Source organism: Paramormyrops kingsleyae, chromosome 9, assembly GCF_048594095.1.
Source record: "Paramormyrops kingsleyae isolate MSU_618 chromosome 9, PKINGS_0.4, whole genome shotgun sequence".
Taxonomy (NCBI): Eukaryota; Metazoa; Chordata; class Actinopteri; order Osteoglossiformes; family Mormyridae; genus Paramormyrops; species Paramormyrops kingsleyae.
In genome coordinates, this window is record NC_132805.1 from 24061843 (window position 1) to 24089010 (window position 27168).

At 45.8% G+C, this 27168-nt stretch overlaps 1 protein-coding gene across 1 annotated transcript in view; it reads right to left on the reverse strand.

The window, feature by feature from the left end:
• Nucleotides 1-26886, reverse strand: part of bcam (basal cell adhesion molecule (Lutheran blood group)) — a 35521-nt gene extending 8635 nt beyond the window's left edge. The window contains exons 1-4 of the mRNA XM_023833226.2: nt 26665-26886; nt 3350-3477; nt 2756-2975; nt 128-198 (exon numbers count right to left, since the gene is read on the reverse strand). Of these exons, the coding sequence (XP_023688994.2) occupies nt 128-198; nt 2756-2975; nt 3350-3477; nt 26665-26731 (486 nt within the window). The 5' untranslated portion in view covers nt 26732-26886. The remainder of the gene's footprint in view (nt 1-127; nt 199-2755; nt 2976-3349; nt 3478-26664) is intronic.
• Between the last annotated feature and the right edge of the window lie 282 nt (nt 26887-27168).

Below are 27168 nucleotides of genomic sequence, written 5' to 3' on the forward strand. Positions count from 1 at the left end.
TAGACCAAGATGGCAACTCCTTACACTGATGTTCCCTCAGACCTACAGCCTTCATTTGTAAAAGAGCAAACTGGCCTGTAGCACAGGGCAAAACCGCGGCCGGCTAGAGAATGTAAAGCAGGCTCACCTGAGGGCTGGGGGTCTGGTCCACAGGAATGGGCTGGCTGGATCCTGCTAACACAGGCTTCTCCGGTGCAACTGGATGGAAGAAACAGGGAGTAGGACGGAGGATGAAAAAGTCTGCAGTGGATCGGGGCTGAGGGGCACCCCTGGAAGCTCTTTGGTTTACTTGACACCTTCCAGTGCTACAACTTGTGTTGACCGCTCCCATCCCCTATTTTCAACATAATCCCAACGTAAGTTTTTATAGCTTCTATGATCAGGGCACCTTACGCATTCAGTCCAAAACAGTAATGCTATTTGTTTTTGAGCCATTACTATAGAATTTATTTGTTATCTATTATTTATTGATACTGTCTATTAATGTCTAAATATCTTTTTACTGTCTAAATGTGTGTATTCAGCTACTATAAACTTGCAATTTCCTTCAATATTAATAAAGTATCTATCTGTCTGTCTGTCTGTCTGTCTGATAGTGTCAGTTACTGAGATGCTGAGACAATTGCAAATAACCTCACACATTGCAGACGTATTGCTACTTTAATATGCACTGTGTACATCTTCAAAATTCACACAGACAATTACTACTGTAAATATATTTATGATTGTTACCCTGCCAAGTCTGGTATGAGCGGCAGCGATAAGAGGCAAAGAGCACAAAGTAAACAATTCACATAGCAGTGTACTCCGTTTCTTCCTGCCACTCAAATGCCAGGTCACCGTATCCCTGCTCTCAGCTGTCCCCCCCTGCACCCCCCACATCAAAAAATAAACACCCTCCATTAAATAACATTCAGTATCTATGCCCTGTTGAAAACCCTTTCACTGTCCCTCAGTTAACGTCACTTTCCAGCTCTGTCCTAGTTTGACTGGCCCTACAAGGCCACCGCTTTGTTCAAAAGCTGGAGAAATTCCTTATATATTATTAACTCTGACACTAAACAGTAGCAAAAAAGGGTAACCAGGCTGGGAGAATAAGGCATTCTGGGAAGTTTAGCAATAAGGGGATATGTGCTTACAATGACTGATGAGCAGTAATGTTCTGTTGGGTGTTTCAAATTGCTAATATAAACACTCTCCAAATCCTATTGTTTTAAATAGGATCCACTATTTCACAGTGAGTCTGTTTCTTTAACACCTAAAGGCAGACCGGGAGGAATTCAGCTTCAGCACAGTCACACCAAGGGGACAGGCACACAATGGGACAGCCAGGGTGATGCACACACCAGCAGATGCCCGCTGGGTAGAGGGGTGACTGTCTCACAATTGTGACCTGGGGGCTGTGAAAATTAACCTTTGGATTAATCAAAATGACCCTTTGCAGGGCAATGGTCAAAAGACTAATTGATGCATAGTAAACATGACAGCTGGGAATAGAGCAATACTCAATCCTGACCAATGAAATCTGATACGAGGATAATTAAATAGGAAAAAGTAAAAAAAAAAACACATTTAAAAATAATGGCAATGGCAAGAGTAATCCATAGTGGTGTTTTAAACCTACGTTTTCATGGCACATATAAATAAATAATAAATATTTTATTCAAAGAGCAATGAACACTGATGTTCGCAGAGCAGTGATAGAAAAACACTGAACAATAAACAATAAAACTGAACACTGTATACCGAATTTTGGCACGGCAGGGCTCTCACACAAAAACAATGAACACTGTACTCTGAACACTGACAGGGCGAGGCACTCACAGAAAAACAATAAACATAGGACATCATAAACATAGAGCCATCACTCCATCACAAGGAGGATCACTCATAAAAAAAACAATGCTCACTATTCACTAATCACTAATGATTACAGTCACTGAAAAACAATGAACAATGTACACTGACAGGACAAAGCACTCACAGAAAAACAATAAACAGTGTATACTGACAGGACTTGGCATTCACAGAAAAACAATGAACATTGGACACAGACAGGGCGGGGTTCTCACAGAACAACAATGAACACTGAACACTGACAGGACGGAGCACTCACAGAAAAACAATGAACACTGAACACTGACAGGACAAAGCACTCACAGAAAAACAATAAACAGTGTACACTGACAGGACTTGGCATTCACAGAAAAACAATGAACATTGGACACAGACAGGGCGGGGTTCTCACAGAACAACAATGAACACTGAACACTGACAGGACGGAGCACTCACAGAAAAACAATGAACACTGAACACTGACAGGACAAAGCACTCACAGAAAAACAATAAACAGTGTACACTGACAGGACTTGGCATTCACAGAAAAACAATGAACATTGGACACAGACAGGGCGGGGTTCTCACAGAACAACAATGAACACTGAACACTGACAGGATGGAGCACTCACAGAAAAACAATGAACACTGAACACTGACAGGACGGAGCACTCACAGAAAAACAATGAACACTGAACACAGACAGGACAGGGCACTCACAGAAAAACAATGACCACTGGACACAAACAGGGCGAGGCTCTCACAGAAAAACAATGAACACTGAAAAAGCGGGGCACTCACAGAAAAACAATGAACACTGAAAAGGCGGGACACTCACAGAAAAACAATGAACACTGACAGGGTGTAGCACAACAACAATGAACACTAAACACTGACGATTACATGGCGGTGCACTCACAGAAGACACTGAGCTTGGTAGTTGCTTCTCCGGTCCCAGAAATGCCTGCTGTCACCTGGCAGTGAAAGCGCCTTTCGTCTTCCACCCTCACTGGAGAGATCAACAGTGAGTTGTTCTGCCCCATGGACACCCGGCCCGAGAGCTGGTTGCCCTCATCAATGCCCTCAGTCGTGCCTGACACAGTCCTGAAGGCCACCCGCTTTCGTGATCCACCCTCCTCCTAAGAAAACACAGGAAGAAAACTTTAAATTAATTATTCATGTCCAACTACTGTTTTTAAATTTTCCTTCTAAGAATCATTCCCAACTGCACTGGAAATTGGTGAACATTATAGAACAGGATAGAAGGATTTTAGCAATCTAATTTGTGTTTTGCTGCAGGGGATTTGTGATATTCGAACATAGCAGGAACATTACAGAAACGACACTGAAGCAGCTGGTATTAGAACAGGAACTCATGGAAAATGTGAGAGTGAAAGAAAGTAAGGAAGTTATTTAAACATTTATATAAAAAAATACTAAGGGGGATAACAGGGCATGTGGAACACAGCTACTCAGGTAGCCAAGGACACGCTGGCTCTGGTAGGTAACTCACAATGAACCATTCAATGAAGGTGTTGCCAAGGGTCACCGGCGAGCTGAAGGAGCAGGGCAGGATGGCTGTCTCTCCCTTGATGGCGTCCACTTTGGGGGTCACTGTAACCATCACTGCGCACCAGCAGTCTGGAGAGGGACAGGGGGAGCAAGAGGGTGAGTGGTGTCTTGCGGGATCTTAGAGGTCAAGACAGGCATGACGGAGAGCGTGTGAATGAAAGACAGAATGTGGGAGAGAGAAGTGGCCAAGGCTTCTAGGGTCATAAAGAAATCTACGCTACCCTAAAGTAGCATCAACAAATTAAGGTGTTAAGGAGGCCCCAGAGACCTGAAGCACATGGTCCATTGCATTATGCGTACAGTGTTTAGAGCAGGCAGTAGGCGGCTTGGTTTTTAAAGGCTCAGACTGAAAAACTGAGTACAGTTCTCGCATTTGTGCTCTCGCACTCCTGGGGTACTTATCCTAAAAACTAAATAGGCAAAGTGGACTATATTTGGGCAGCTTTTCTGGGTAGAGTCACCTGCAGATCGACTGCAATTTGAGCTGTAGACAGCCTGGGAGAGAAACCTGTATCAGAGCAATTTGTTGAAAACAAGATCTCTCTTCCCACACTCCAGCTCTTGCTGTGAAATCCTGTCCCTGGGGGCCACAAACGAGGAATGTGAGGTGCTGCTGTCCTAGTGCCTGTATCTCTCCTCAGACACACCTTTCCTCTTTCAATTATGTCTCCTTCTGGACAACGGAAAGGTATGGGACCTCTCTGGCTCCCACCACACACACCCCTCGCCGCCAAAGCAGCCCGCTCCCAACTGCCATGGCGCCACCCCTTGTGTTACAAGTCCTCAGAGCGGCTCGGATTCAGGGGCAAGGAGACAGGTCAAGGAGACTGGGCAAGAAGACGTGGCAAGGAGATGGGGTGAGGAGACAGGGTGAGGAGATGGGGTGAAGAAACAGGGCAAGGAAACGGGGAGAGAGGAGACAGGGCGAGGTTGAGTCCCCTGTGAAGTATTGACGACTGACTAAGCACTTACATAAGCAGAGGCTTTGATCAGTTTGGGGAGATCAAGCAAGCTGGATCAGAGCGACTGCTAAGGGGATGTCTCTTATGCACGGGGGCGACTGCTCTGTGTTAGACCACAGATTTGTTCACACGGGGGGGGGGTACATTTACTAAGCAGATAGTTGTGGTCAGGGCTAAATCGGGACCTGCTTCCTGGGGCGTTTTGCCTGCAGATCTCAGGGATTGCTGGCAGTGTGTGGAACTTTCTGGTCAGCTAATAAAGTGAATTTTATTGGACTGCTTCAATAAACCAGTGAAGAAAAGCACTCCGTGAAAAATACTCAGTGAAAAATAACGTTTCAGCAGCTTCAATTGAAAAGTTACTGTTTTATACTGAAAAGGTTGTTCCTGTCTGATCTCCACTTTAACAGACCAAAAGCCACCTCCTGTCGTCACCCTCGCGTGAATGGGAAGGGCAAACAGGGCCGTGCTGGGGGATATATCAGAGCCTGGGTTATGTATACATGCTCTGCCACGTGGGTATGTGACATTCCTTGGGTCGCTCTAGTGACGGGCCCTGCACCGTTTCCCAACAGCAACCGCGAGGTGTAGACTCAGCTTCTGGACTTCGCTGTGACATTAGGGAGGTTTTGAAGAGATGCTAAGTTTGGATGGGTAATGAGGGCTGAGAGGAACCCGAAGCCCCTGAGAAAAAAGTGAGGCACTACTGATACCAGACCCTGAGCTAAATGCTGTGAGTTCCCCTGAAAGGCACACAAAGTTAATGGATGCCAATGAGAGCTGCACACAATTCGGACGCAGCGACGTCTCTGCGGCGGCCATCCTCTCCCACCACTCCCAAATTCACCCCAGGAGCAGCTGTGCAGACAGAGAGGGGCAATTAGGTGATAATTAGTGCCCCCTCCGTCCAGTCTCATCCCACAGCGGGGGAGATGGGGAGCTTTCGTTAACCAACGAAGGGTGGATAATCGGATTTCTATGAAGAAAGGGAGAGAGCGGGGGCGGGGGGAAGGGCGAGGGACAGATGGGGATGAGACGGTCTCACTGTGACCCGCAGACGCTCTGACAGACTCTCATACTGTGTGCAGAGTGACACGCTTTCATGTGCAACCACACGTGCACTTTTCACAGGCGGAGTGAGACGTGCGATGGTGTGCACTCACACTCACACACGGCGTTTTCAAAAATCAAACGGATCTACCTCAATCCATACTGCAGCTTCTCACTCCCCATAAACCAACAGAACCTCTGAGAAACTAAAGAAGGCTTAAATTCAATACCATTAAGGCTGAAATTGCCTTTATTATTAATAGCTATTATCTTGTTTGCTATCCTTTAATGTTTCCCAAACAATAGCATACCCTCAGCCCTGTCAGGATAAACAGAGGCTTACTCCTGCCTCACTGACAGACGCCTTCCATTGTTAAAGCAGGACTCCAGCATTCACTGGTATTAGACACAAGGCTGCCATAGCCCCCCCCCCCAAAAAAAAAATAAAAATACCCCACCTAATACACCGTGGAGTCTCATTCTTCAGACAACCCGGAATTCTATCAAAAAGGAAACATTGTCTAGGAAACAAGCTGAAAATGCATGACTCCTCTACATAAGTGGAAATGAATTAATACAAATTAATTAACTCAAATCACACTACTTAATAAATAAATTTGACAAACCACATAACTAGTGCAGATTGAGGGCTTCCGAAGAGCCGTAAATCAGCATGGTTCTTCGACAGAGTAGGGGAGTCTATGCCGGAAGATCTGAGTCTACAAGCACATGAAGTGGATCATATAATTCTTATAACAGTGTTGTTATAATTCTTGTTGTTTGATGAGTGTTATGTTTCTTATGGTTGTTTGTATTCTGTATTCCCCTATACTTCATCTTTTTTCCATCCCGCCTACATTATTAGTGTTATTATTTCTGTATACCTTTTTTTTTTTTTTTTTCTTTTCTCTCTCCCCCTCTCCCCATGGTGATTGATGTCTGTTATTGTTACGCTGTTGTTTTTGTACCCCCCCTGTTTTTCTCCTTTTCCACGGTACTGGTGAGTTCGGAGCGGCCACAATCTTTACTCTTGAATGTAATGTAAAATAAAGTTGTCCTCCGAAGAGGGGGGGTGGTGGTGGGCAATAAAAAAAAAAAAAAAAAAAAAAAAAAAAAAAAGAAGTGGATCAGCAGGTTTCCTTAAGGTGCTGACAAAATAAACAAGGACCCATGAGGGAAAACTCAGGGGAACACACGGAACCCCAAGGTGAGGAAGGCAGGGAGTGCAGAGGGGGAGGAATAGGACATACGGAGGTCAAGGTTGCGGAAGGCAGGGAGTGCAGATGGTGAGGAACAGGATACACGGAGGCCAAGGGTGCGGATTTGGGGGTGTGAAGGGCACGGAGCAGGGCACGGAGAGTTCGGGAGTGCGGAGGGTGGGGAGTGAAGTGCACAGAGGCCAGCGGTAGGGAGTGAGGTACGCGGACACAGAGAGCGGGACCTGAGGAGGCCGGAGGTGCAGAAGGTGGGGAACGAGGCACACAAAGGCTGGAGATACCAGACACGTTGAGGCTGAGGGTACGGATGGTAGGTAGTGAGGCATGCGAACTGATGGAGCAGGATACATGGAGGCTGAAGGTGCAGAGGGTGAGGAGTGAGGCACACAGAGTCAGGGAGAGGGACACATAGAGGCCGGGGGTGCAGAGGGTAGGGGGTGAGGCACACAGAGGCAGGGAGAGGCACACAAAGAGGCCGGGGGTGCAGAGGGTAGGGAGTGAGGCACACAGAGGCAGGGAGAGTGACACAAAGAGGCCGGTGGTGCAGAGGGTGGGGAGTGAGGCACACAGAGGCAGGGAGAGGGACACATGGACACGTCACGTTCAGCCACAGAGGCCCCCCTGCTGCACGGTGGCGCTGCGAGTCTCAGAGATGGCATGATGGCCACCTGTCTGTCAGCACCCCGTGATCAGCAGCTGACAGGTGCTGTACAGCCCAACAGCTGCAGTAGAGCACACTCCCGTGACGGAGAGAGCCCCAGAGACAGAGAAAGAAAGGAGCGGCCCGTGAGGAGTTTATTCCAGGCCCCCGCTGGTATCTTTATATGCAGCCTTTCTACAGTCATCTATCAGCGTGTCTGCGTTTATTTAACTCTGCTATTTTTGCAGCATCCGCTACATTCGCTTCTTGCCAACAAGGGGGGTCAAGTTGGGCAGAGGACAGGAGAGCAGCAGCCGGACAGAGAAAGAGCTGGGAGCAGAGATGAGCCTGGGGGTGGGGTGGGGCGGGGGGAGAGAGACTGGCGTGAGGGGCAGGAGCAGATGCAGGCAGCCCAGGCGGGGGTGAGGGTGGTTTAAGTTTGGACTGTTTACGTCTCGATTTCAGCAGTGTGCCTACACAGTGGGAAACCACCATTATAAAAATCATTTAAAAAAATTACCTACTGCTGTGGAATCTTGGAATGAATCATATCAGTCATAAGATCAGTCCCATGTGCAGAAATGCAGTCATGTGCCCAAAGATGTAGGAAGAATTGTGAAACGCTGACATTTTATCTGAAAAGTCATTTACGTTGTTAAGAGCATGGCTTGTTAAAGGGCGGGAGGGGCATTCACGGACAGGCTAGCGGCTCAGTGGACCCAAACATTTTGGCAGTAGCGGCTGGCGTTCACCCCCATCAGTCGAGAAGTGATTGCTTACTGAAGCACATCTGCCATGCAGCTGACGCATGTCATAGCCGACAGCTTGTATATAGGCTGCCACTTTAACGTTTACACATTTATTTAATTTAGTTGTATTTTATATGAAGCATTTATCTTTGAAATCATACACTCCCAATAAACTGCACTTTGAAGCAAGCAACGTCCATTAATACAAATTCCAATCTTTTCCAAATAGACATTCTTCTTGAAAAGCTCTCATTCCATCATATTTCACTGCTCTTTAAATACGGCTTTTGCAATAATACTATATGTGCAATAACATGGCAAAGCTCACGCTCAAATGACCCGGTCAGCAGACACGCAGCAACCAGCAGCCGTCAAGTGTGAAGTTCAGTCACCCCCCTCCACTTTGTTCCACAAACATTCCTAATTCGAGAATCCAGTTCACTTGGCTACAAAATCAGAGGTCAAACCCATTCAACTGTGGATCCTGCCTGTATACGTCGTCATATGAAAGGAGAAACGCGAGGAGAAAATACTGACAAGGCAACTGGCAGAAAAAGAGGCAAAGGCTATGGAATGCTACCAGCAAGCAAACAACCTACCACACACTGTAATAAGTAATAAAAATAAGTATTAAAAATCAGGAAATGGACTGAGGCTATGTTATAACCGATACACTCCCTGAATCGACGCACCAGAGAGCTACATGTTATTACACCGAAGGTTTAAAAGTCTTTTAGGATTGAATGACTAGCTAAATAAATTATTGGAGCATTATGGGTGTAATGCATCATCGTGAGAAATACCGAGTACCCAACTTGCTGACAGTTTACTTATCTACTCATTTCACTAAAACATAGGATGCTCCAATTAAATGATTTCAAACAGGCTGTTCTATTGATTCAGCCCGACTGAGAGTCTCTTCCACAGACTCTTCTAGAAGAAAATAAATGACTTTTTGTTCCATCCTGAGCAGCTAGCTTGCAACTACAGTTACACAACCTAAAGCCCTGCTTAAAACTCCTGAAACCGCTGCCAAAGAGCATAGGGAATCTGCTTTATCACATTCAACGTCGGATCTGTCTATAGGCCACTATTTTAATCAGACACCACATTTATTTTGAATGCTGGGCCTGGAGGGGTTATGGAAAAAGTCATATCTGAAAGAGAAAATGAAAAAAGAAGACTCCAATTGGGGAACATCACCAAAGAGATAGAGATGAGAAATGTGTGAATATTTGATGTTTGGGGACAGCGCTCTGGCTCTCCCTGTGGCTCCCTAATGGTGCCCAGTCCCCCCACCATCCTGCCACCCTGCCATCCTGCCATCTCGCTACCTCTGCCATCCCATCGCTGATCAGAAATGAGCTTAACAATGAAACAGAGACAGCAGAAAGTGCCAGGTGGGGATAGGGAGGAAAAAGAGACAGCAATTATGACATGTGACTGTGTCTCAGGCTGTGAATACCCCCCAACTCTCACAAAATAACAAACAGTGAGGGGAGCCAGTCAAAAGCAGAGAAACCAGAAGAAGGAATTCAGTACAGAGAGATGACGTCACACCTTCGCCGACCTCGTCCAAACAGGTGACGAACATTCCGGTTCCTAATCGTGCACATCTGTGTTACGGGTCACATAGCTGAGCTGCTGGGACTCCCACCTCATTGCAAAGTCTAGTCTGTCTCCCCAAGTCACGGTCTACATGTTTGTTTGGGTTTCGGGTATGACCCTTGGCTTGATTCCCCCCATCATTTCTTTGTTTTCACCTAATCTACCTCTGCAGGGCACTTGACTGAGATCTGGGAATAGCAATTTGGCTTTCAGAATTAAAATCCGCAACTGGATCCTGACTTGCAAATTTCCCGTCTCCGTGACAACACTAAGGTTAAATGACAAGATGAAACGAGAGAGAGAGGGAGAGAGAGAGAGAGAGAATGAGAGAGAGAGACAGAGAGAGAGAGAGAGAAAGCTTGGGACTCTACTCAATTCCTATCTGCCTTTCTTTCATTTACTTTGGCAGAGCAGTGCTCATAACTGGAGAAAATGACAAGCACAGCATAGTGAGGCAATCTTCTCAGAGATGGCCCTAATGTCAGTCCCATAATAGAGATTTTAAATCAGCCATTAGATGTGCATTAACAGGCAGGTGAGGGAGACAGGCAACTGGAACAGAGACTTGCTGCATGGGACACTCAGGACGGCCGCTTTCTGCCCACTTACACATGGGGTACTCACACGTCTCAGACGAGACATGGGGGCATCTGTTGTGCTACTTGAGCTGCCTTGTTGGGGGGGGGGGGTAATGTGAGCAAGGGCGGGAAGAGCAGCAAATGGCTGAGTCACAAGATTAATGGCGGAGCCGTGTCACAGCGACATAAAGACTGCGGCTAATCTCGCTAAAAGGGTTACAGCATGGAGCGCTGCTACTGTCACTTTCCCTCCCTGTGCCCACGCATGCTCGCTTCTGGCCTCACCCTACCCTCCCTGAAGATGTTTTGTTCCGTATGAAATTGACTTGCGTCCAGTAAAAATGCTACAGGCTGAACGATATCAGAAACTCAGAAACAGCGAGCGGACTTGTCCCTCAAGTCAGTGATAACGCCGAAATGTCTGCCGAACCCTGTTCAGGGGAGCACTGAAGTGAATTTATATATTCCACCGCTTTCCTTTTTTTTCTGCTTTTCAATTTATTCATGTATCAGGAAAGGGCATCGGCTGTCCCTCGAGCCATATGAAAAGGCTCTCTACAGCTGCCTACAGCTGAGTTTTTGCGCACTACAAGCAGAATCTGCATTCCTCAGAGTTTGGCAACTTCCAAAACACGGGTCCATCTGTTTTATTCTGGTCGAAAAAAATGTGTCCGTTATGCAAATACATTTTTTGCATAGATTCGGCCTCGCTGGACATTCCCTGGATCCTCCCCACCCAAACTGTTTATCTCAGCCAAAGGCCCCTGATGCCCTTCCTCTCCCCAGCTCCCTCTTTACCCCTTTGTACTTTGCTGTCCTTTCCTGTCCTGTCCATTCCTGCTGTTTTCTGTCCTTTCCAGTCAATTTCAGTCCTTTTCTGTCTGATCCAGTCCTCTCCTGTATGTTCCTGTCCTTTCCAGTCCTTTTCAGTCCATTTCTGTCCGTTCCTGCTCTTTCCTGTCCATTCCAGTCCTTTCCTGTCTGCTCCTGCTCTTTCTTGTCTGCTTCTGTCCTTGCTTGCTGTGACCCTATTTAATCAGTAGGACCCATTGACACTCCAGTTGCGGCCAGGCTGTGGGTCCTCAATCTGCTGAGTGCCTAAAGAGCGAGCAGGCACAATAACTGCCCAAGGAGGGGCGACCTGATTCTCAGATGACGAGGTGCTTTTTTGGTACAACAAAGGGGGCTGTTGGCCATGGACACTTGATGAAAGGCCAAGTCGGCTTTTAATGAGAGTCCCAGATGACATGTTATTAAGGCCCCACCCCTTCGCAAACACGATTCCAGATTTCAAACACATCCCAACGCTTTTCATGACAGGTTCCCTGCGGGGCACAAGGCAACCTGAATCTGCCTGAGCACAGTGACCCCTCTGACAAGAATCTGAAAATGTGGCCCCACCACTGACTGCTAATTGTTGGTTTTAGTAGCCAACACGCATCAGAAGAAGTGCAACCCAACCCCTCATTGAAGCCCAAGCCACCAATAAGGCACTACTGAAGCAGACCAATGGGATTGAAAAAGGAAATAGACACTTCAATAATCCTTCTGTGATTGTATCCCTCCTTCACTGACATATTTTTTACAGATTTCACAACCAGCTACAGGCAATAAATAACTGCGAGTAACATACCATTCTAAAACAGAATGACATTTCCATTCTGACTTAAACAAAGTAGTTAATAACTGTAACACTGTAGCTTCTAATTATTGTTACATTATAATAATTTTTACAAAGTAGAAATTATTAAAGTAGCCTCCATTTCAGTTATCTGTCAGTTAAAATACTAAATCTTTAGTTAAGGTATGTTTTAAGGGTCTGCACGTCAGACACAGCGACTCATCAGAGAGGTGAATTCTGTTTGACTTTTAATCGGATCAGAGTTACCTGTGAAGCCCGACAGTGTGAGACAGAGTTTCTTTGGCTGCAAAAGGAGGGAGAAGGGAAAAGAAAGGGCGCCGTCTGAGGGGAGGGGCCAGCAGGGCAGTGACTGTGCATGGACGAGTGCACGCTTTAGAAGCACCCGGCAACCTCTACTGCGCTCACAATCTGCCGCTCTCAGCAGCCAGCCTGCCCTGCCATATAGCCATAAGCCCGGCCACCCACCCCTCCCACCTTTACCACTCTCAATGCAAAACACAAGACGCTCGCATTATTATCACAGAGGGCAAGTCTGCGCCAGATAAACCTGCTGGAACATCAATGCTAAGAGCATGGAGTGTTTCTGAAGAATTCCTGCTAACTTCCCCCATCTGTCACTGAAGAAAATCTAGTTTCACTTCTCCAGGCAGTCCTATTACATCCAATCATCTTTGTGACCCAGTGCTGCGCAGAGTGCCTCTTCCGGGGCTGCTGTCTGCTGCCCAGCCCCCCATCTATGTCTGTCTACCCCTCTGAGGTTTTATCTTTCACATTTTGAGACAGAGCTGAAGATGTCGGACCTCAGCACTCGTCATACCGAAACAGGGAAAAGTCCCGGTTCAAAAGCCGTCTGTCTGGATTTCCACCCGCAGTCAGTCCCGCTGATGCCGTCTGTTGCTCCCCTCCAACTTGCGCCTTTAGCCCATTACGGAAGATTAACTCGCAACGCTTGGACGCAGCTCAGAGAATGTGCCAGAAAGAGTCACATACTGCTGTAAGAACCGGCATGTCCTGACTCTCACCTAAATGCACACACACTCACAGATAAACAAGTGTCAAGTGAGAGCATCATCATTTCTCAGCAAGTGAAAATCTACAGCTTTACTGCATAAATACACATTAAAACACAAAAACTGACCATCAAACTTTTACAGCCATTAGAAACTAACCCTGTATTACTTGTTCCACTGTAAAATCTTGCCACAGGTCTGGCTATCACCTCTTCACATCAAGATCAAATCAATAGATGGCAAAGAGACGGCGGGAAGGCTTCACCCTTAGAGCCAACCTCATCAAGGGAATACGTGCTAGCGGTGAATGCTAGGCGCTACACATCAGTAAACTTCAGGTATTCTGGCTAAACAACACTGACCAAGTCACGAGTCTTAACAGCTGAGAAAAATGCTGGGGTATATTTATCATTCATCTGAGTCAACCAAGCAATGACTAGGACACCCAGTGACTGCGTGGTCCTGTCTACTAGTCATCCCTCTGCTCCTGTATCTCATTTGCTTGTAGTTACAAGTCGTAACAATATTATCTTAGATGTTTTAACAGAAATGAAAGGGGTCTTAGCTCCTTGCTATTGCCCAGGACATATTTCATTTGCAAATGACACAAATGCACATTCCTCGCTAACGGGAGTATGCTGGGTTGTGTGCTCGTACGTGTGTTCGGTACGTGCCATACGACACACCAGCTTTGTGCAGTTTCTATCTCACACAGATGTGACTGCTGCTCATTGACTATTTATGCAAAGACAGAGGACATGCAAGCACTACAGTCTAATGTACCCCTCCCCCCCCCCAGCCTAATTATTTCTATAATAATACACCTGTCCCTCTCTTTCATTTTGTACCCACAGGGAAGAGGGAGGGGTGAAAGAGGGACTAGAAAGAGGGTCAGAAAAAGCGCCTACATATTCATGAAAATCACCCCCCTCCCCAACCACACTTTTCCTGTTTCCACAGGGGATTGTCGAAGGGAAAGTGGAATGTTACCACGGTGACAGACCAGCAGCAATCGTCATAGCTGGACAGACAGATTACTGTGAAAGAAGGGAGAAACTGAGAGGGACAGAAACAGAGGAAGGAGAGAGGTTTGGCTGAAGTCAGGTCAATGCTGTGCAAATGGGAACAGCAGGATTCCTTTCCCAGTCATATCACTATTGATTGCATTTTTAGCAATTCAGCTGCGCTGAAGAAGTTAATTTACACCCCATTTTAGAGACAACAAAACAAAAGAATTCCAAGAACACTGACTCTACTAAACCAGTACCGTTAAAAATATTTCTATAAGTGCCTGAACATTGTAATCACAGTGGCCTTCATTGTATTATCTGTGATAGCAACCTCTTCGAAGCTAGACAAATATTGCCAGAGGGAAAAAGACCTTGAAGCAGAATGACAGATATTAAATATTATTAAGCGGTTCTGTAAGTTTCTGTTATCTATACGGCTACTCTAGGACAAAAGCACTGGTTAAAAAAAAACAAGGTTGCAAATAACACACTAAGAAAAGCTTGTTTTCTGGCAAATCATCCGACGAACGTAACTGGAAAAAAACAGGAGCATCTCCAAAAGTGCTGTTCTTCATTAGTACCGCCCAACAGCCTCAAGGTGAAGCGAGTTTGATGGCAATTGCGAAAACAATCCTGCGTGTCTGAATCAGTGCCCCACCACCCCCAGACGGCAATCAGCTTTGCGGATGAAGGCCAGTGTAAGTGGGAATTTCAGAAATCCGAGAAAGACATAATACAAGTCTCAACCTGCACTGCCCAAGAGTAGGAAAGATGTGGGATAGCAGGAATGACAATGGACACCGTTGGAAAAAATGGGAAACACACAGTAGGGTAACCTTGTAAAAACTACAATTCCCAATGGGGAAACAGACATGTAAGTATGACATGGCTATCATTTAGGGTTGGATAAAATCTAAGTATTGCTGGATAAATAAATTACATTCAATGTTCAAAACAATGTCTGTGGTTTACATGCCATAATGGCTCACCAAATCTAGTACTGAAATACAGCCAATGAAATTCGTGATGCATTTCACAGTCCGCCTGTCAGTCTCGTGGACAAATGTCATTTATGGGGATAGAAGAAGTGCACATTGACGCTAAGTGCATCATGGACTCATTATTGTGTATTTATCCCTGCTCTCGTTCCCTATAATTCCAGTAATCTACAGGAGGAGAGGTAGGGTTGGGCAAGCCTTGAACAATGGTATCAGAGGTTCCTCGTAATCCTGCCCAGTCACCTCCTCAATGGTCCCCTAGCAAACAGGCATCCAGTTATTCTCCAGGGTAACAGACCTTCCTCCGATGGATGAATTGTGCCAGCAGCGATTTTCGGAAATGCTCCTTTCTCTCACACAACACAACCCGAAATTCTTCTGCGAAAACAATGCAATATTTAGCAATAACTATACACTAAAACAATCATAACCTACACAGAGATTAACATCCACAGACCTACGGACATTTTGAGCACACTGTCAACCTGTCTTTTCATGAAAACATTCATGTAATGCTTATCACTTATGTTACTTTTATTCCTCAGATAGTTACAGAATGGGCTCAGTAACATTAATGTATCTTCCTTCTCTTGTATTACATATTTTTCTTTCTCCCCTTCACCTATTTTTTACCTAAGCATAAAAATAAGAAAAGGATAGATTTTATCACACCGGATCAAGGTGATTTGATGGCTCTGGAGCAGATGGTGAACCAGGCTACTGAGATAAAGGTTTTTTTGCTATTTGACAGTGCCAGTGTCAGAAGGTCTTATGGGCCAAGGACCACCCCCTGAGAGACACCACCATCTCTGCCCAAATAATGGATGTCGACTCATGGAACATAGACAACATGTGCACACTGATAGATGGGGGTCCCCTAAGGCAGAAGTGCATCTTCAAGAACGCAGGAAAGATACAAGAAGGAAGCAATGGTTCGAGAGGCAGAAACGTTCAAAGATGGATGGATAGATTCAAGAAGGGCAGAAAGGTTCAAAATGGGTGGAAAGGTTCAAGAAAGGAAGAAAGGTTTATGATGGGCTGTAACGGTCCAGTAGAGATATATGCAGAGTTAAGAGGGGTGGAATTGTTCAAGAAGGACCAATAAATGAAGCTAAGTGACCATAACAAGGAAGCAACTGGACTGAAACACATGCCTTCATCAAAGCAGAAAGGAGTATCGCAGAAAAATGTTTGTGACTGACGGTGACTTTGATCATGACTTAAGATATTTTCTTGGTTGTCATTGTTTTGTATGACATCCAAAGTAAATTCTTTGTATGTAAATGTACCTGGCAGTAAACAAACAATTCTGATTCTGATGCTTCTTAGAAGGTGAGTATGGATCCAAAAGATGGAAAGCACAAGAAACCAGAAAAAGGTAGGTGACAATGAAAAGTACAGTCTAAGAAGGTTTCTGTTTCATTGAACAGGAGCAATAAACTATGTTTAAATTAGGAGTTGACAGCCCTGTTAGCTGAAGGAAGCAGGAATGAGAGAACCATTGAGAAACAAGAGAGAAACAGCCCTGATTTTGAAAAGTTACAAAAAGCTTTGTAGCCCCTTGGAAAGCAGTTGAAACACTAAGCAGAAGGAGACAAGCAACAGGAGAGGAGGCTAAGGCTGTATTGTTAGGCTCGCTTCCTGTAGCCAAAGAGAAAGCAGAAAAGCAGATAGATAGAAGAGGAAAGGTATAATGAAAGAGGAGACTGGGGAGCTGAAGAGGAGCAGCCTGTCAGTGACTAGGAAGGACAGTGGAGGCTGCAGCAAGACACTTCATGGAGTTTTAATGAGGAGACCACACACACACACACACACACAGAATCAGCCACGGTCTGGAGGTGCCACCTGATCATGCTGAAGCCCATGAAGAACATGCTCCACTCATAAAAACCCGACAAAAAAGACCCAGAGCACAGCACAGCCAACACCCCCTCCCCCCCACCCAACACGACACTGCAGGGCAGACATTTCAGGGAAGGGGAGACAGTTCAGAAAAGTTATGCTTGGGAGAGGTGGGGAGCTCACTACCTGCCCAGACAGGTACACATGAGAAGGGGGTGGGGGGGTGGCAGCAGAGCTGATAAGTTATGACTAGACATCAAGGTTTGTGGGGGGCAGGGGGGATAAAACATGAGCCACCCCCATATATAGGAGGGTAAGGATGTAGGGGCAGGTTTTTTTTCCAAGTTGCATCCATATTAATTTATATCAGCCTTGCAAATTCAATGCTAGAGCTTAAGCTTACAGGTTAATTATGCTATGCGAAATATGCCTTTGGCTACACTCCACCAATCCCACTAATGCAGAGTGACTTGGATGGGATGTACTGGAAATGTGAGAGAGGACAGAGAGGCATATGGGGGAAGAGAGAGCAAACAAGGGGTACAGGGACTGAAAATCGGCCGTAACCCAATCCGCAGAGCTACCAGGCCAGCTGTCTGTCTCTCTCTTTCTCTCTCTCTCCCTCCCACCATCACTTCAACACTGCAAAGCCAACTGTTTATGCTGGCATTCCCGGCAGGGCAGGGGGGAGTGGGGGGGTGAACGAAGCAGAAAGAACAACAGCAGGGGAGCGACATACGGGCAGCTGCAGAGCACGCAGAGAAGCCCTACCCCCCATGAGGAGGGCACTACTTGGCCGTCTCCACGGCGTCGTGGTTTACATCGCGTGGCCGTGTGTTGCGCTGATCCTCGGCCACTGAGAGCGCTGATGTGCTCTGCCCACCATCTCACACCCATCCAGCCTGCGGGTTTGACACGCGCTCAAACTGTTCGCCCAACTGGCCGGCACTGCCCTTCTGCCAAGCTGGCACTCAAGCGGGATGGAAGGAGGTGGCACATGAGAGGGAGGGAATAAGGTGGCACTCTAGCGGGATGGAAGAAAGCAGCATGTGAATGGGAAAGAAGAAGGTGGCACGCGAACGGGAGGGAAGAAGGTGATACGGGAGTGGGAAACAAGAAGGTGGCACACGAAGGGGGATGGAAGAAGGCGATATGCGAATGGAAAAGAAGAAGGTGGCACAGGAACGGAAAGGAAGGTGATATGGGAGTGGGATGGAAGAAGGTGGCATGCAAAGGGGATGGAAGAAGGAGATAAGCGAACGGGAGGAAAAAAGGTGAGATGCGAACGGGAGGGAAGAAGGTAATACGCGAGTGGGATGGAAGAAGGCGGTACTCTAGAGGGATGGACGAAGGCAGTACGCAAACGGGATGGACTAAGGCGGCACACGAACGCGATGGAAGAAGGAGATACGCGAACGGGATGGAAGAAGGTGGCACATAAGCGGGATGGAAGAAGATGCAGCAAGGGCTAACCGGATGGAGGAGGGAGCCTGGATGCCCGCTTTGGCTACATCGGGAAGCGCATCCCGCCAAATGAGCTGAGTTTGACTTTGACAGAGATCATCCCTCCTGTCGACTCTGCCAAACAGTGGCCAGAGATCTGGGAGACAGACTGACTAACAGATGCCCTCCGCGTCAGACACCCCCCATCCCCAACCCTGGCACACAATGGGCTGATCCTGGCCCGTCGCAGGCGCCCCATTGGTGCAGAGAGTCTCCCTATTGTGTCACATGACTGTAAAGCTACAGTCAGCAGTGGCTCGAGGCTTCCCCCACTTTTGGGGTAATGAATGCTTGAACACGACACCCTCACGCACCACTGCTGGCTCGGTTAGGGCTGGCTCAGCTGACGGAGATTTCCAGACACACACAGCACAGCCCGTAAACCTGGCAATTCAAAGCAGCCTTCAGCTCCCCACCCTGACCCTAGTTAAACATCAACGACTCCTTCTGTGCTTCAATCCCCCTCTCTGTCCTTCCATCTGTCTCGCCCTTAGCTCCTCCTGTCCACATTTCCCCCGTCCTGCTCACTCTCCCCCTCCCCAACTCTCCCCCTCTCTCCCTTCTTCCCCCACAGTTCCCCCTCTTGCTCTCTACCCTCCCCACTCATCCTCGCTGTGTCTAATCACCCTGCATTAATACCTGCATTCCAACAGCCAGAGGAATGTCTTAACAATGCAGCTCTGTTCTAAAAGCACACAGGTACTAAACAAAGCACAGAACCTTCCAGAAAGGTGGGCGGGGGCGTAAGAGGAATGAGAAGTTATGGGGGAATGAAAGGGAGGTTAAAAAAAACACAGGCCATCAAACCGTTACATCCAGCCAGACTCTGTACCAACATGTAAAAAAGACTCTGGAGTAAACAATGTTTTTTAATATAGATATATTATTATTACTATTAGAGATGAAAGATCTATATCCAGAAACTGACCGGAGGGGAACCCTGAACATGAAGATGTTAAAGGAATGAAAATTGGACAGAGAGGAAACTGTGAGAAATGGGGATGAGGGGAAAAAAGACAGGTGGAGCATGGCAGCATGAGGGAACAGGAGGAACAGGGGGGAGAGGAGGAGGCTGGTGGGACGATGAGAGGCAGACAGGCTGTAGATGGAGATTCGGGAGCGATGGCAGCGCGGCTGATGGTGGAAATACTCCAACCCCATTCACTAAACCACAGTATCAAATACAGCCCACCTGGCAAAAAAAATAGGGATGCCGAAATGTGAACTGTGCCATTTGGATAGAGGAGATTTTAAAAAGCAGCATCCACAATAGAAAAACACTTCCCGTCCCCTCCCCTTCCATGCCCTCCTTTGTGAGCAGAGCGAGTAATGAGGCCACCTGCACGCCCTCCCTATTAACCCGCACCACGGAAGGCCCCGCACTCCCCAACCGCAGTACTCGGGGCATGAAGGCTCACAGTCTGTTCAGTGAACAGGAGGGACTCCACACACATCACCAAGAGCAATGGGGGGGGGCATTTCGGCCAGGCCACCCGTCAGCCAGCTGGGACCAGACGGCACTTAGGAAGACCAACATGACCATAATGGTTGTGTCTTCGCTTCAAAGCACCAAGGCATATGCTGACCAGATTTAGCCTCAATACGCACGTCACATTCATAGGAATTCCTCATAAATTACTCTGAACAGAGATCAGTGGACAATGTGACTCTACGCCACGTTCAGATATTAACACCTTTTATTTCCTGTGGGACAGGGCTCTATCAAACATCTCTTCTTCTCTCATTAACCAGGGAATCTAATCAGCCCTGTTTTGGTTTCCTTGGGGATGGATGAGCCCTTCCTGTGACGAAACCACCAGTGCCCCCCCCCCCCCCCCCCCCCCATCAATTTGAATAAACAGTCAGTGCAGCAATTAAATTAAGTTACAAATGATGGAAACCTTGGTGGCTGGATACTGCTTCTGTAGCCACCATTTATCAAGTACTTGGCTCAGCAGATCACATGACAGCACACAGCCAATCATACATTAGCGAGTGTGATGCAGCGATAGCTGCTCCATTTCTTTATTAAACCAACATGAATTATGTTATCTGGATAACAGAAGCTTTCTGTGCTTTTAAAAATCTCTGATATTCAAGGGACTCAAAGTAGCAGGTGACAGTAAGAGCATGGCCAATAAAGCTAATGTTAAATGCATGAACTGCAGTGTCGAGCCTCAAACGGCCAGACTGAAGTGCACAGCCTCAAACAGGGAAACTGTAGTGCTGAGACTATAACAGGCAAACTGCATTGTGGAGCCTCAAACAGCCAAACTGCAGTGCATTGCCTGTAACAGTCAAACTGTAGTGCTGAGCCTAAAATAGCCGAATTGCAGTGCTGAGCCTGCAATGGCCAAACTGTAGTGCTGATCCTTAAATGGATAAACTGCAGTGCAGATCCTCAAATGGACAAACTGCAGTGTTGAGCCTCAAATAGCCAAATTGCAGTGCAGAGCCTGTAATGGCCAAACTGTAGCGATGATCCTTAATTGGACAAACTGTAGTGCTGATCCTTAAATGGACAAACTGCAGTTCTGATCCTCAAATGGACAAACTGCAGTGCTGATACTATAACAGTCAAATTGCAGTGCTGAGCCTCAAAGAGCCGTATAACGATACCTGGTGTTTCAACAGCCTTGGGGAAGACATTTGGTTGGCATACAATGTTAACTAGATTAAAGTATTCATAAAATCCTTTTTTGCTGAAATTGAAAATAAAATATATAAACCTACACATTGTAGAAAGAATCAGTTACTCTTAGGATCTGGGGGCATAATTACAATCAATGGTATAAAAATAAATCAGAGGTGTAATTGGATGCAGGGTGTCTGCTAATGGGCACACTGGTTCCTCCCCTGAGATCCTAAACCCCCCTGCTGCTTCCTGCCTGTGTGTGACATCGTTAGTATTTAAGAATGTAAGGTCAGTGCAATAACTAATCATGTCAGCTTCGCAGGAAGTGAGGGACAGGTGATGGATGTCAGGGGGGTTAGCCAAATTACATTTATGAGAAAATGTTCTATTCTTCTGCATTGGGTGTCATCATTCCCTAGCATCCAAAGTCAAGTTCAAACAGGCTTTTATGCATATGGGAACAAAATGATGCTCGCATGGAAAACTACTAAGGTAAAAAAAAAAAACCCATAAACTTCAGCTGTAATAACAGTCTTTGTCACCCTTAGGCAAACTCATGACAGGGCCCGGAGGTGACATCCAACACGGCATAACTCCCCCAAACTCATTCAGGGATCCTTCTCCATTTTTTTGCTGAGATGTGTGCTTCTAAGTGTTTACATGCAATGGGGTACCAGTCAGAGAGGAACCGGACAAGAACAGCAACAGACGCAGGGTTTGACGTCCCTTCAGACCAGAAGGACCCACATACCCAGACATTGCACGTAAAAATCTTCAGCAGTTACCAACAATAAAAATAAAATATTGTTTTTTCCAGATTCCTGTACCACTTCATTCCATGACCCTCCTCCTATTACTATACAAAGAATGACATGATTAAAGCCCTTATTAAAATATTAATTTATGCGTAGCCAAATCTCAGCATAACAAATAGCACCTCCTCGATCTGCCTTCCTCCTTTTCTCTGTACTGTTCTGTTTACAGTAAATGCTTTTATCGCACTTGACCTTGATAAAATGTAGGCCCAGCCACAACTCACCACCCCACTCCCCATGCACCAACTGCACCCCCCCCCCCCCCAGCCAGAGGACAATGGTTGCCACCCTAGCTCCATTCACATGCCTCAGGCAGACAATGATGGACACTCAACCCCCCCCATCCACCCACCCACCCATCGCCCAACCACGCTCTTCCCACCTACTAGCCCCCAGCCCTGGTAACACTAATGACAGGACAGACGTGGAGGAAAAACTTGGGGAATCAGCCGTCACCCTCCCCATCTCTGCCTTATGCTTGCGGTGTTGATGTGTTCAGATATGGGACCGGAGATACAGGATGACCCTCTTTTTTGGCAGATACCCTGTTTATGTTACTGGGAACCCATCAGCAATCTCCACAAATAAGCAAAGACAGTTTTGTGGTCATGGAACAAATGGTACTCCCTCCACGCATCCCTCACCTGCGTCCCCCTCCGAACCACCCAACCCCCCCTCCCACAGAGTGCTCAGGCGTGTGCAAAGGATGAACAAAGCAGAAGGAGGAAAAAAACCTCAGCACACAGGCACAGACTTCAATAAGAGCCAAAAGCTACCAATTAAACAGCACCGCACTGGGACAAAGGGAGGGGGGATGTGCGGGGTGCAAAGGTCCCGGGCCGCTCCCGTGTCTGCTCTTTAATTGCAGTTTGGGGTTTGCCTTGAAAGGCTCACCCAAATGCCGATTACACATCAAGACCCGTTTCTGGTAAAAAAAAAAAAGACACCTTATATCAAACCAGGACAAGGTGCATGAAACAGCAGTCAGGTGTGTTTAATTAGTCAAGCTGCTCCAAGAAAACATTCAAGTTCAGGCTTTATTCTTCATTATTACTCCTCTTAAATGAAATACAACACGGAGCTCTTCCCCGAATCCTCTCTAAACATTGTACTTAGAAGCAGTTCAAGTAAATTGAACCTCCTTATCCACTCCTCCACTCCTTATCTGTAGTGCATTCCTAATGTAGACCCCTCTACCTGAGTAAATCAGCTTCTTTCTAAAAAAATAGCTATAGGTCTGGAAAAAAAAAAGCAAAAAAACATCTTCTTTCCTCACACATCACCCTGCAGGAGCGAAGCACAGTGCTCAAAGAATACTGAACCTAAGAGACCATGAAAATACATGCTTCGCAGTGCTGTAAACTCGCAGATAAGGGACTCGAATCCAGCCTCCAGGGGTTGAGGGTTGGGGGGAGGCACTCAGACTGTAGCACCAAACAGTTGAGCACAGAGCCTGGACCTTTCTGCTTGACTTAATGACTCTTCTCAACTGTAGTTTATCAAATAAGGTCTAAATGCCTGAAACAGCCAGTTACTGCGCCCTAAGTATACCACTCACTATTCCTCTATATACCACTCAGCATAGGCTTTGGACCCCCCACGACCCTGAATTGGGCAAGCAGTTACAGAAAATGATGGATGGATAGCATACCTGACTACTGAATACCACTAAGCTTACCTGAGTATAGCACTCAGCATACCTCAATATACTACAGAACATACCTGAGTATACCACTCACTGTACCTCAATGTACTACTTTGCATAGCTGAGTATACCACTCAGAATAATAGATGCAAGTAAAGCACAGAGCATTACCATTTCGATAATTAATCACTGAGTCATTGAATGGTTCAAGACTACAAATCAGTCAGATGAAAGAGCTCCCTAGTTCAATCACTAGCAAAGTCATGGATTCTGTCCAGAAGGTACATTACTCTGAAAGCACATGGGCAGGCTCAAGTTTATCAGCGACAAGACTATGTAAACGCAAGGCTTAAGGATTATAAGCTGGCCTTATGGTGCCTAGCCAGAAGAAAGCAGCTTTTAGGGAGGAGTCTTCTTGTAGCAATACCCATCGTTTGCTATGGAGGGCAGAAATGGCCCTACATGAGCAGTCCTGGCTGAGTGTGGAGCGTTGATAAGACGGGACGGGACCTGTCCTCGGGGATCTCATTCTTTCCTAGCAGAGACGTGACCATTAAAATGAAGCGTGGTGCAGGCAGCACTGATGCCTGTCCCAGTGAATCAACAAATGCTTGATCTAACAGCTTTGGAGAAAGAAAAAAAAAGTCTTCGTATCTGATCTCAGCTGAAGTTTTTTTTTCCACCTCCTCTGAATGGTGCTCAGCTTAATCCTCAGAAGGCTGCGTCCACAGCCTCAAGACACTGGGAGGAAAAGAGCCAAACTTTTATCTTTGCCTTCAGTCCAAAGTAATGAAACTGTGGCCCTAATTACACAGAGCTGCAGGGGTGAGTGTTTGATGCTGCCGGAGAAGATATTAAACCGAGGAAGTGGACATTGGCATTAAAACACCTCAGACACAAAGATCACAACCCCTCTGTTTCCGTTATGCACCTTCAGCTCCACTCAGATGTCGCTACAATTTTTTCCAGTGCCATCTGCTTTGCTACTGCGATCTTCAGACATGGTTGTGAACAAACTAAGAGGGTTATTGTCTTGGAACATTAAGGTAATAAGAGGGGTGGCCCATCCACCATTGGGGGGGGGGGGGGGCATTTAATTTATTGGGCCTAAGTCTCATGTAAGAGCTGCATTAGGGATTTGTAACACTCTCCTCTTCGCTCCACTTACTTCTTTATAAACATATTTGTGGTGGCAGTTAGGTATGTCTTTAGATTAATCGTGTTATTTCCCTTGAGCTGTGCACCACAAGCTGAACCGCTTACATCCATGAAACACTTGCTCTTATTAGACTTTGAATTGTACTCAAAATGGGTCCACAATGTACTTCCATATTTGGTGTATGTCTATGTTTAACTAATCCCTCTTCTCTGATCTCTTTAATCCCACAGGGCATGCATAAATTTGCCAATGTCATACCATTATCATAGGTTATGTCGATCGTCGATTATTCAAAAAATGGACATCTCGTAGACCAATATAGACTGACAGTCTATAAAACTCAAAAAGAAAAGTAGAAAATAGAAATAAATTTTGGTTTCTAGTAATTTTCATTTAAGTTAGTTTTGCAGTTACTTTGTGTTTAGTTTTCATGTCTCAGTCTATTGGTTGTGTTCAATTTTGATCAACGAAAAGCTTTTGGTGCCGTTTTAGTTTCAGTATTTGGTGACGATAATAATCCCGGTCCTGTGTGCGTGGAAGTCTTACTGTTGATCGGGTACCTTATCTCTCAAAATTTTCAACGATGCGTTGGGAAAGAGATGTGCTGCAGGAGGGCTACTCAAGAATCCAACTAATTTATCTCTTATTAGCTGAGCTGCCCAGGAGGTTGGGCTGAATCTGGGAAGAGAAAACAGTGGAGACTTCGCAGCTAGACTGAGAATATGTGCGGTTTGGTTTTATTTTCTTTTGTGTGTGTGTGTGTGTGTGTGTGTGTGTGTGTGTGTGTTAGTTCACAATTAAAGTCAGCTTCTTGTGCCAAGAAAAACGCGGAATTGCCAGTACATATGGTTAGTCTTTAGTTTATGTTTACTTTAAAAATATACAATTAACAGACACAAATTATACAAAGTGAGAGGTATTAAAAGGATAAAGTATATGTAACACATGACGCTGATAGTTTTTACTAGGAAAAATAGTGCACATTTTTCTAAATAACAGACATACTGAGTACACACAGAGGTGAGCTAAAGGGATTGGTGATTTAATCAAAACGCAAGGAGATATTTTGACGGGCGTAATATAGCCTACATAGAAAACTTTAATATGTTTGCCAGACATTAGAAGGGTTGGTTTCAAACGGGACGGTGGACAAACAGGTACGACCAATCCTCCACAGGGCACAAGCGCACTTAGGCTGTTCGGGAACCGGCATACGGGTCTTCATAAGTGTTATAACACCAGATTCACAGCACCACAGAAAAGTCAACCCACAGCACATCACGGCCTTATCAAGTGCGTAGGAACCGGGGGACGGGTGGACGTGGTGTCCCCCTCGATATCAAACTCTCTCCTGCGCCATTGGGCCAGTCATCGATTACAGTTCATGCACCATGCAGCTTTGTACACTAGAAATACATTACATTATAAGACAATTAGAAACTACTCAGAGCTACTTGATTTTCTCGGGCGCACCGAGACTGGTGTGGGACTTCCTGTGCGTTCTATATCAAGAGATGTTAACTCAAGTGAGTCAAAACTCACTTTATAAGTGTATTCAGTCCGCAAGAAGGCGGAAAAAACATCCATTTGCACAATTAAGGTGCCCTCGCCGATCAAAGCAATCACAAATACTAATCTCCTAGCAGGCAGATGAAACCTGACACTAAACTGAGTATGAAGCATACTGAGGCTCAGATCAGCCTGGGAAAATGTGCGTTTATTCTGGAACCGCTGTCACATAATGACATTTTAAATGGCCGCGGTGCCTAGTTTTCACTTTTGTCCACTTGACGCCAGGACGTCCAGTCTTGCATTAGTTTTATGCACATGACACCCACCAACTAAAATGACCTACTCAATGTGATTACTGAAAACGAAGAAATGTTGCCACACAGACAAATCAACCGCAATAATACCGCTTATGTGAAATATGCACGAAAGTAAACATTACTCATACAGACTCCGTAATCGGTAATATAAAACAAGATATGGATTATTAGTACAGTTTTAGTACTTAGTATTTTAGGAAAAAAAGCATTTTTAAAAAGGATTTTAACGCAAACAGGGCAAAACCAATACCGGTAAAACAAAAAAAGAAATAGCCTACAAGTGAACATATTAAGTATAAAATGAAATGTTTTTAACACACACTCGATTATTAAAATAATAATAAAAACATATCCAAAGTCCTACCTTTTAAAGACCAAAGTAGCAAGGTGTATACGAACGACGTCCGTCCCAGTACTACCATCCCTTCCATATCGTTTATAATATTTGATATGATTTGCACTGTTTACTGTGGCTGAAGTTCGTCTCCTCGGCCGCTAACAAATCTGTCGGCTTTCCCTCTCTAGTTTCTCTCCCTCCCCTTCGTTATCTCTCTCTCTCTCTCGCCGGAGAAATCTGAAGCTGGTCTCCGTGTCTTGCTTGATATATCCGCACAAAAGGTGACCCCCCCTCCGCCCCCTTCCATTCCGCTCCCCCACCATGCACTCTTAAGGTAAAAAAAACCCTCATAGCCAGCTTTTAAGAAACAAATTTTGAGATCGATTCGTGTTTAATTGCAAATAATACAAACATTTACCTCATTTTATTATTAAAATAAAAGATAGTGAAACTTCTTTTTGTCAACGTATGATGTTATATCTTCAAATTCAAAAGTACGTACACTATACAATGCAATCGATAAAACTAATT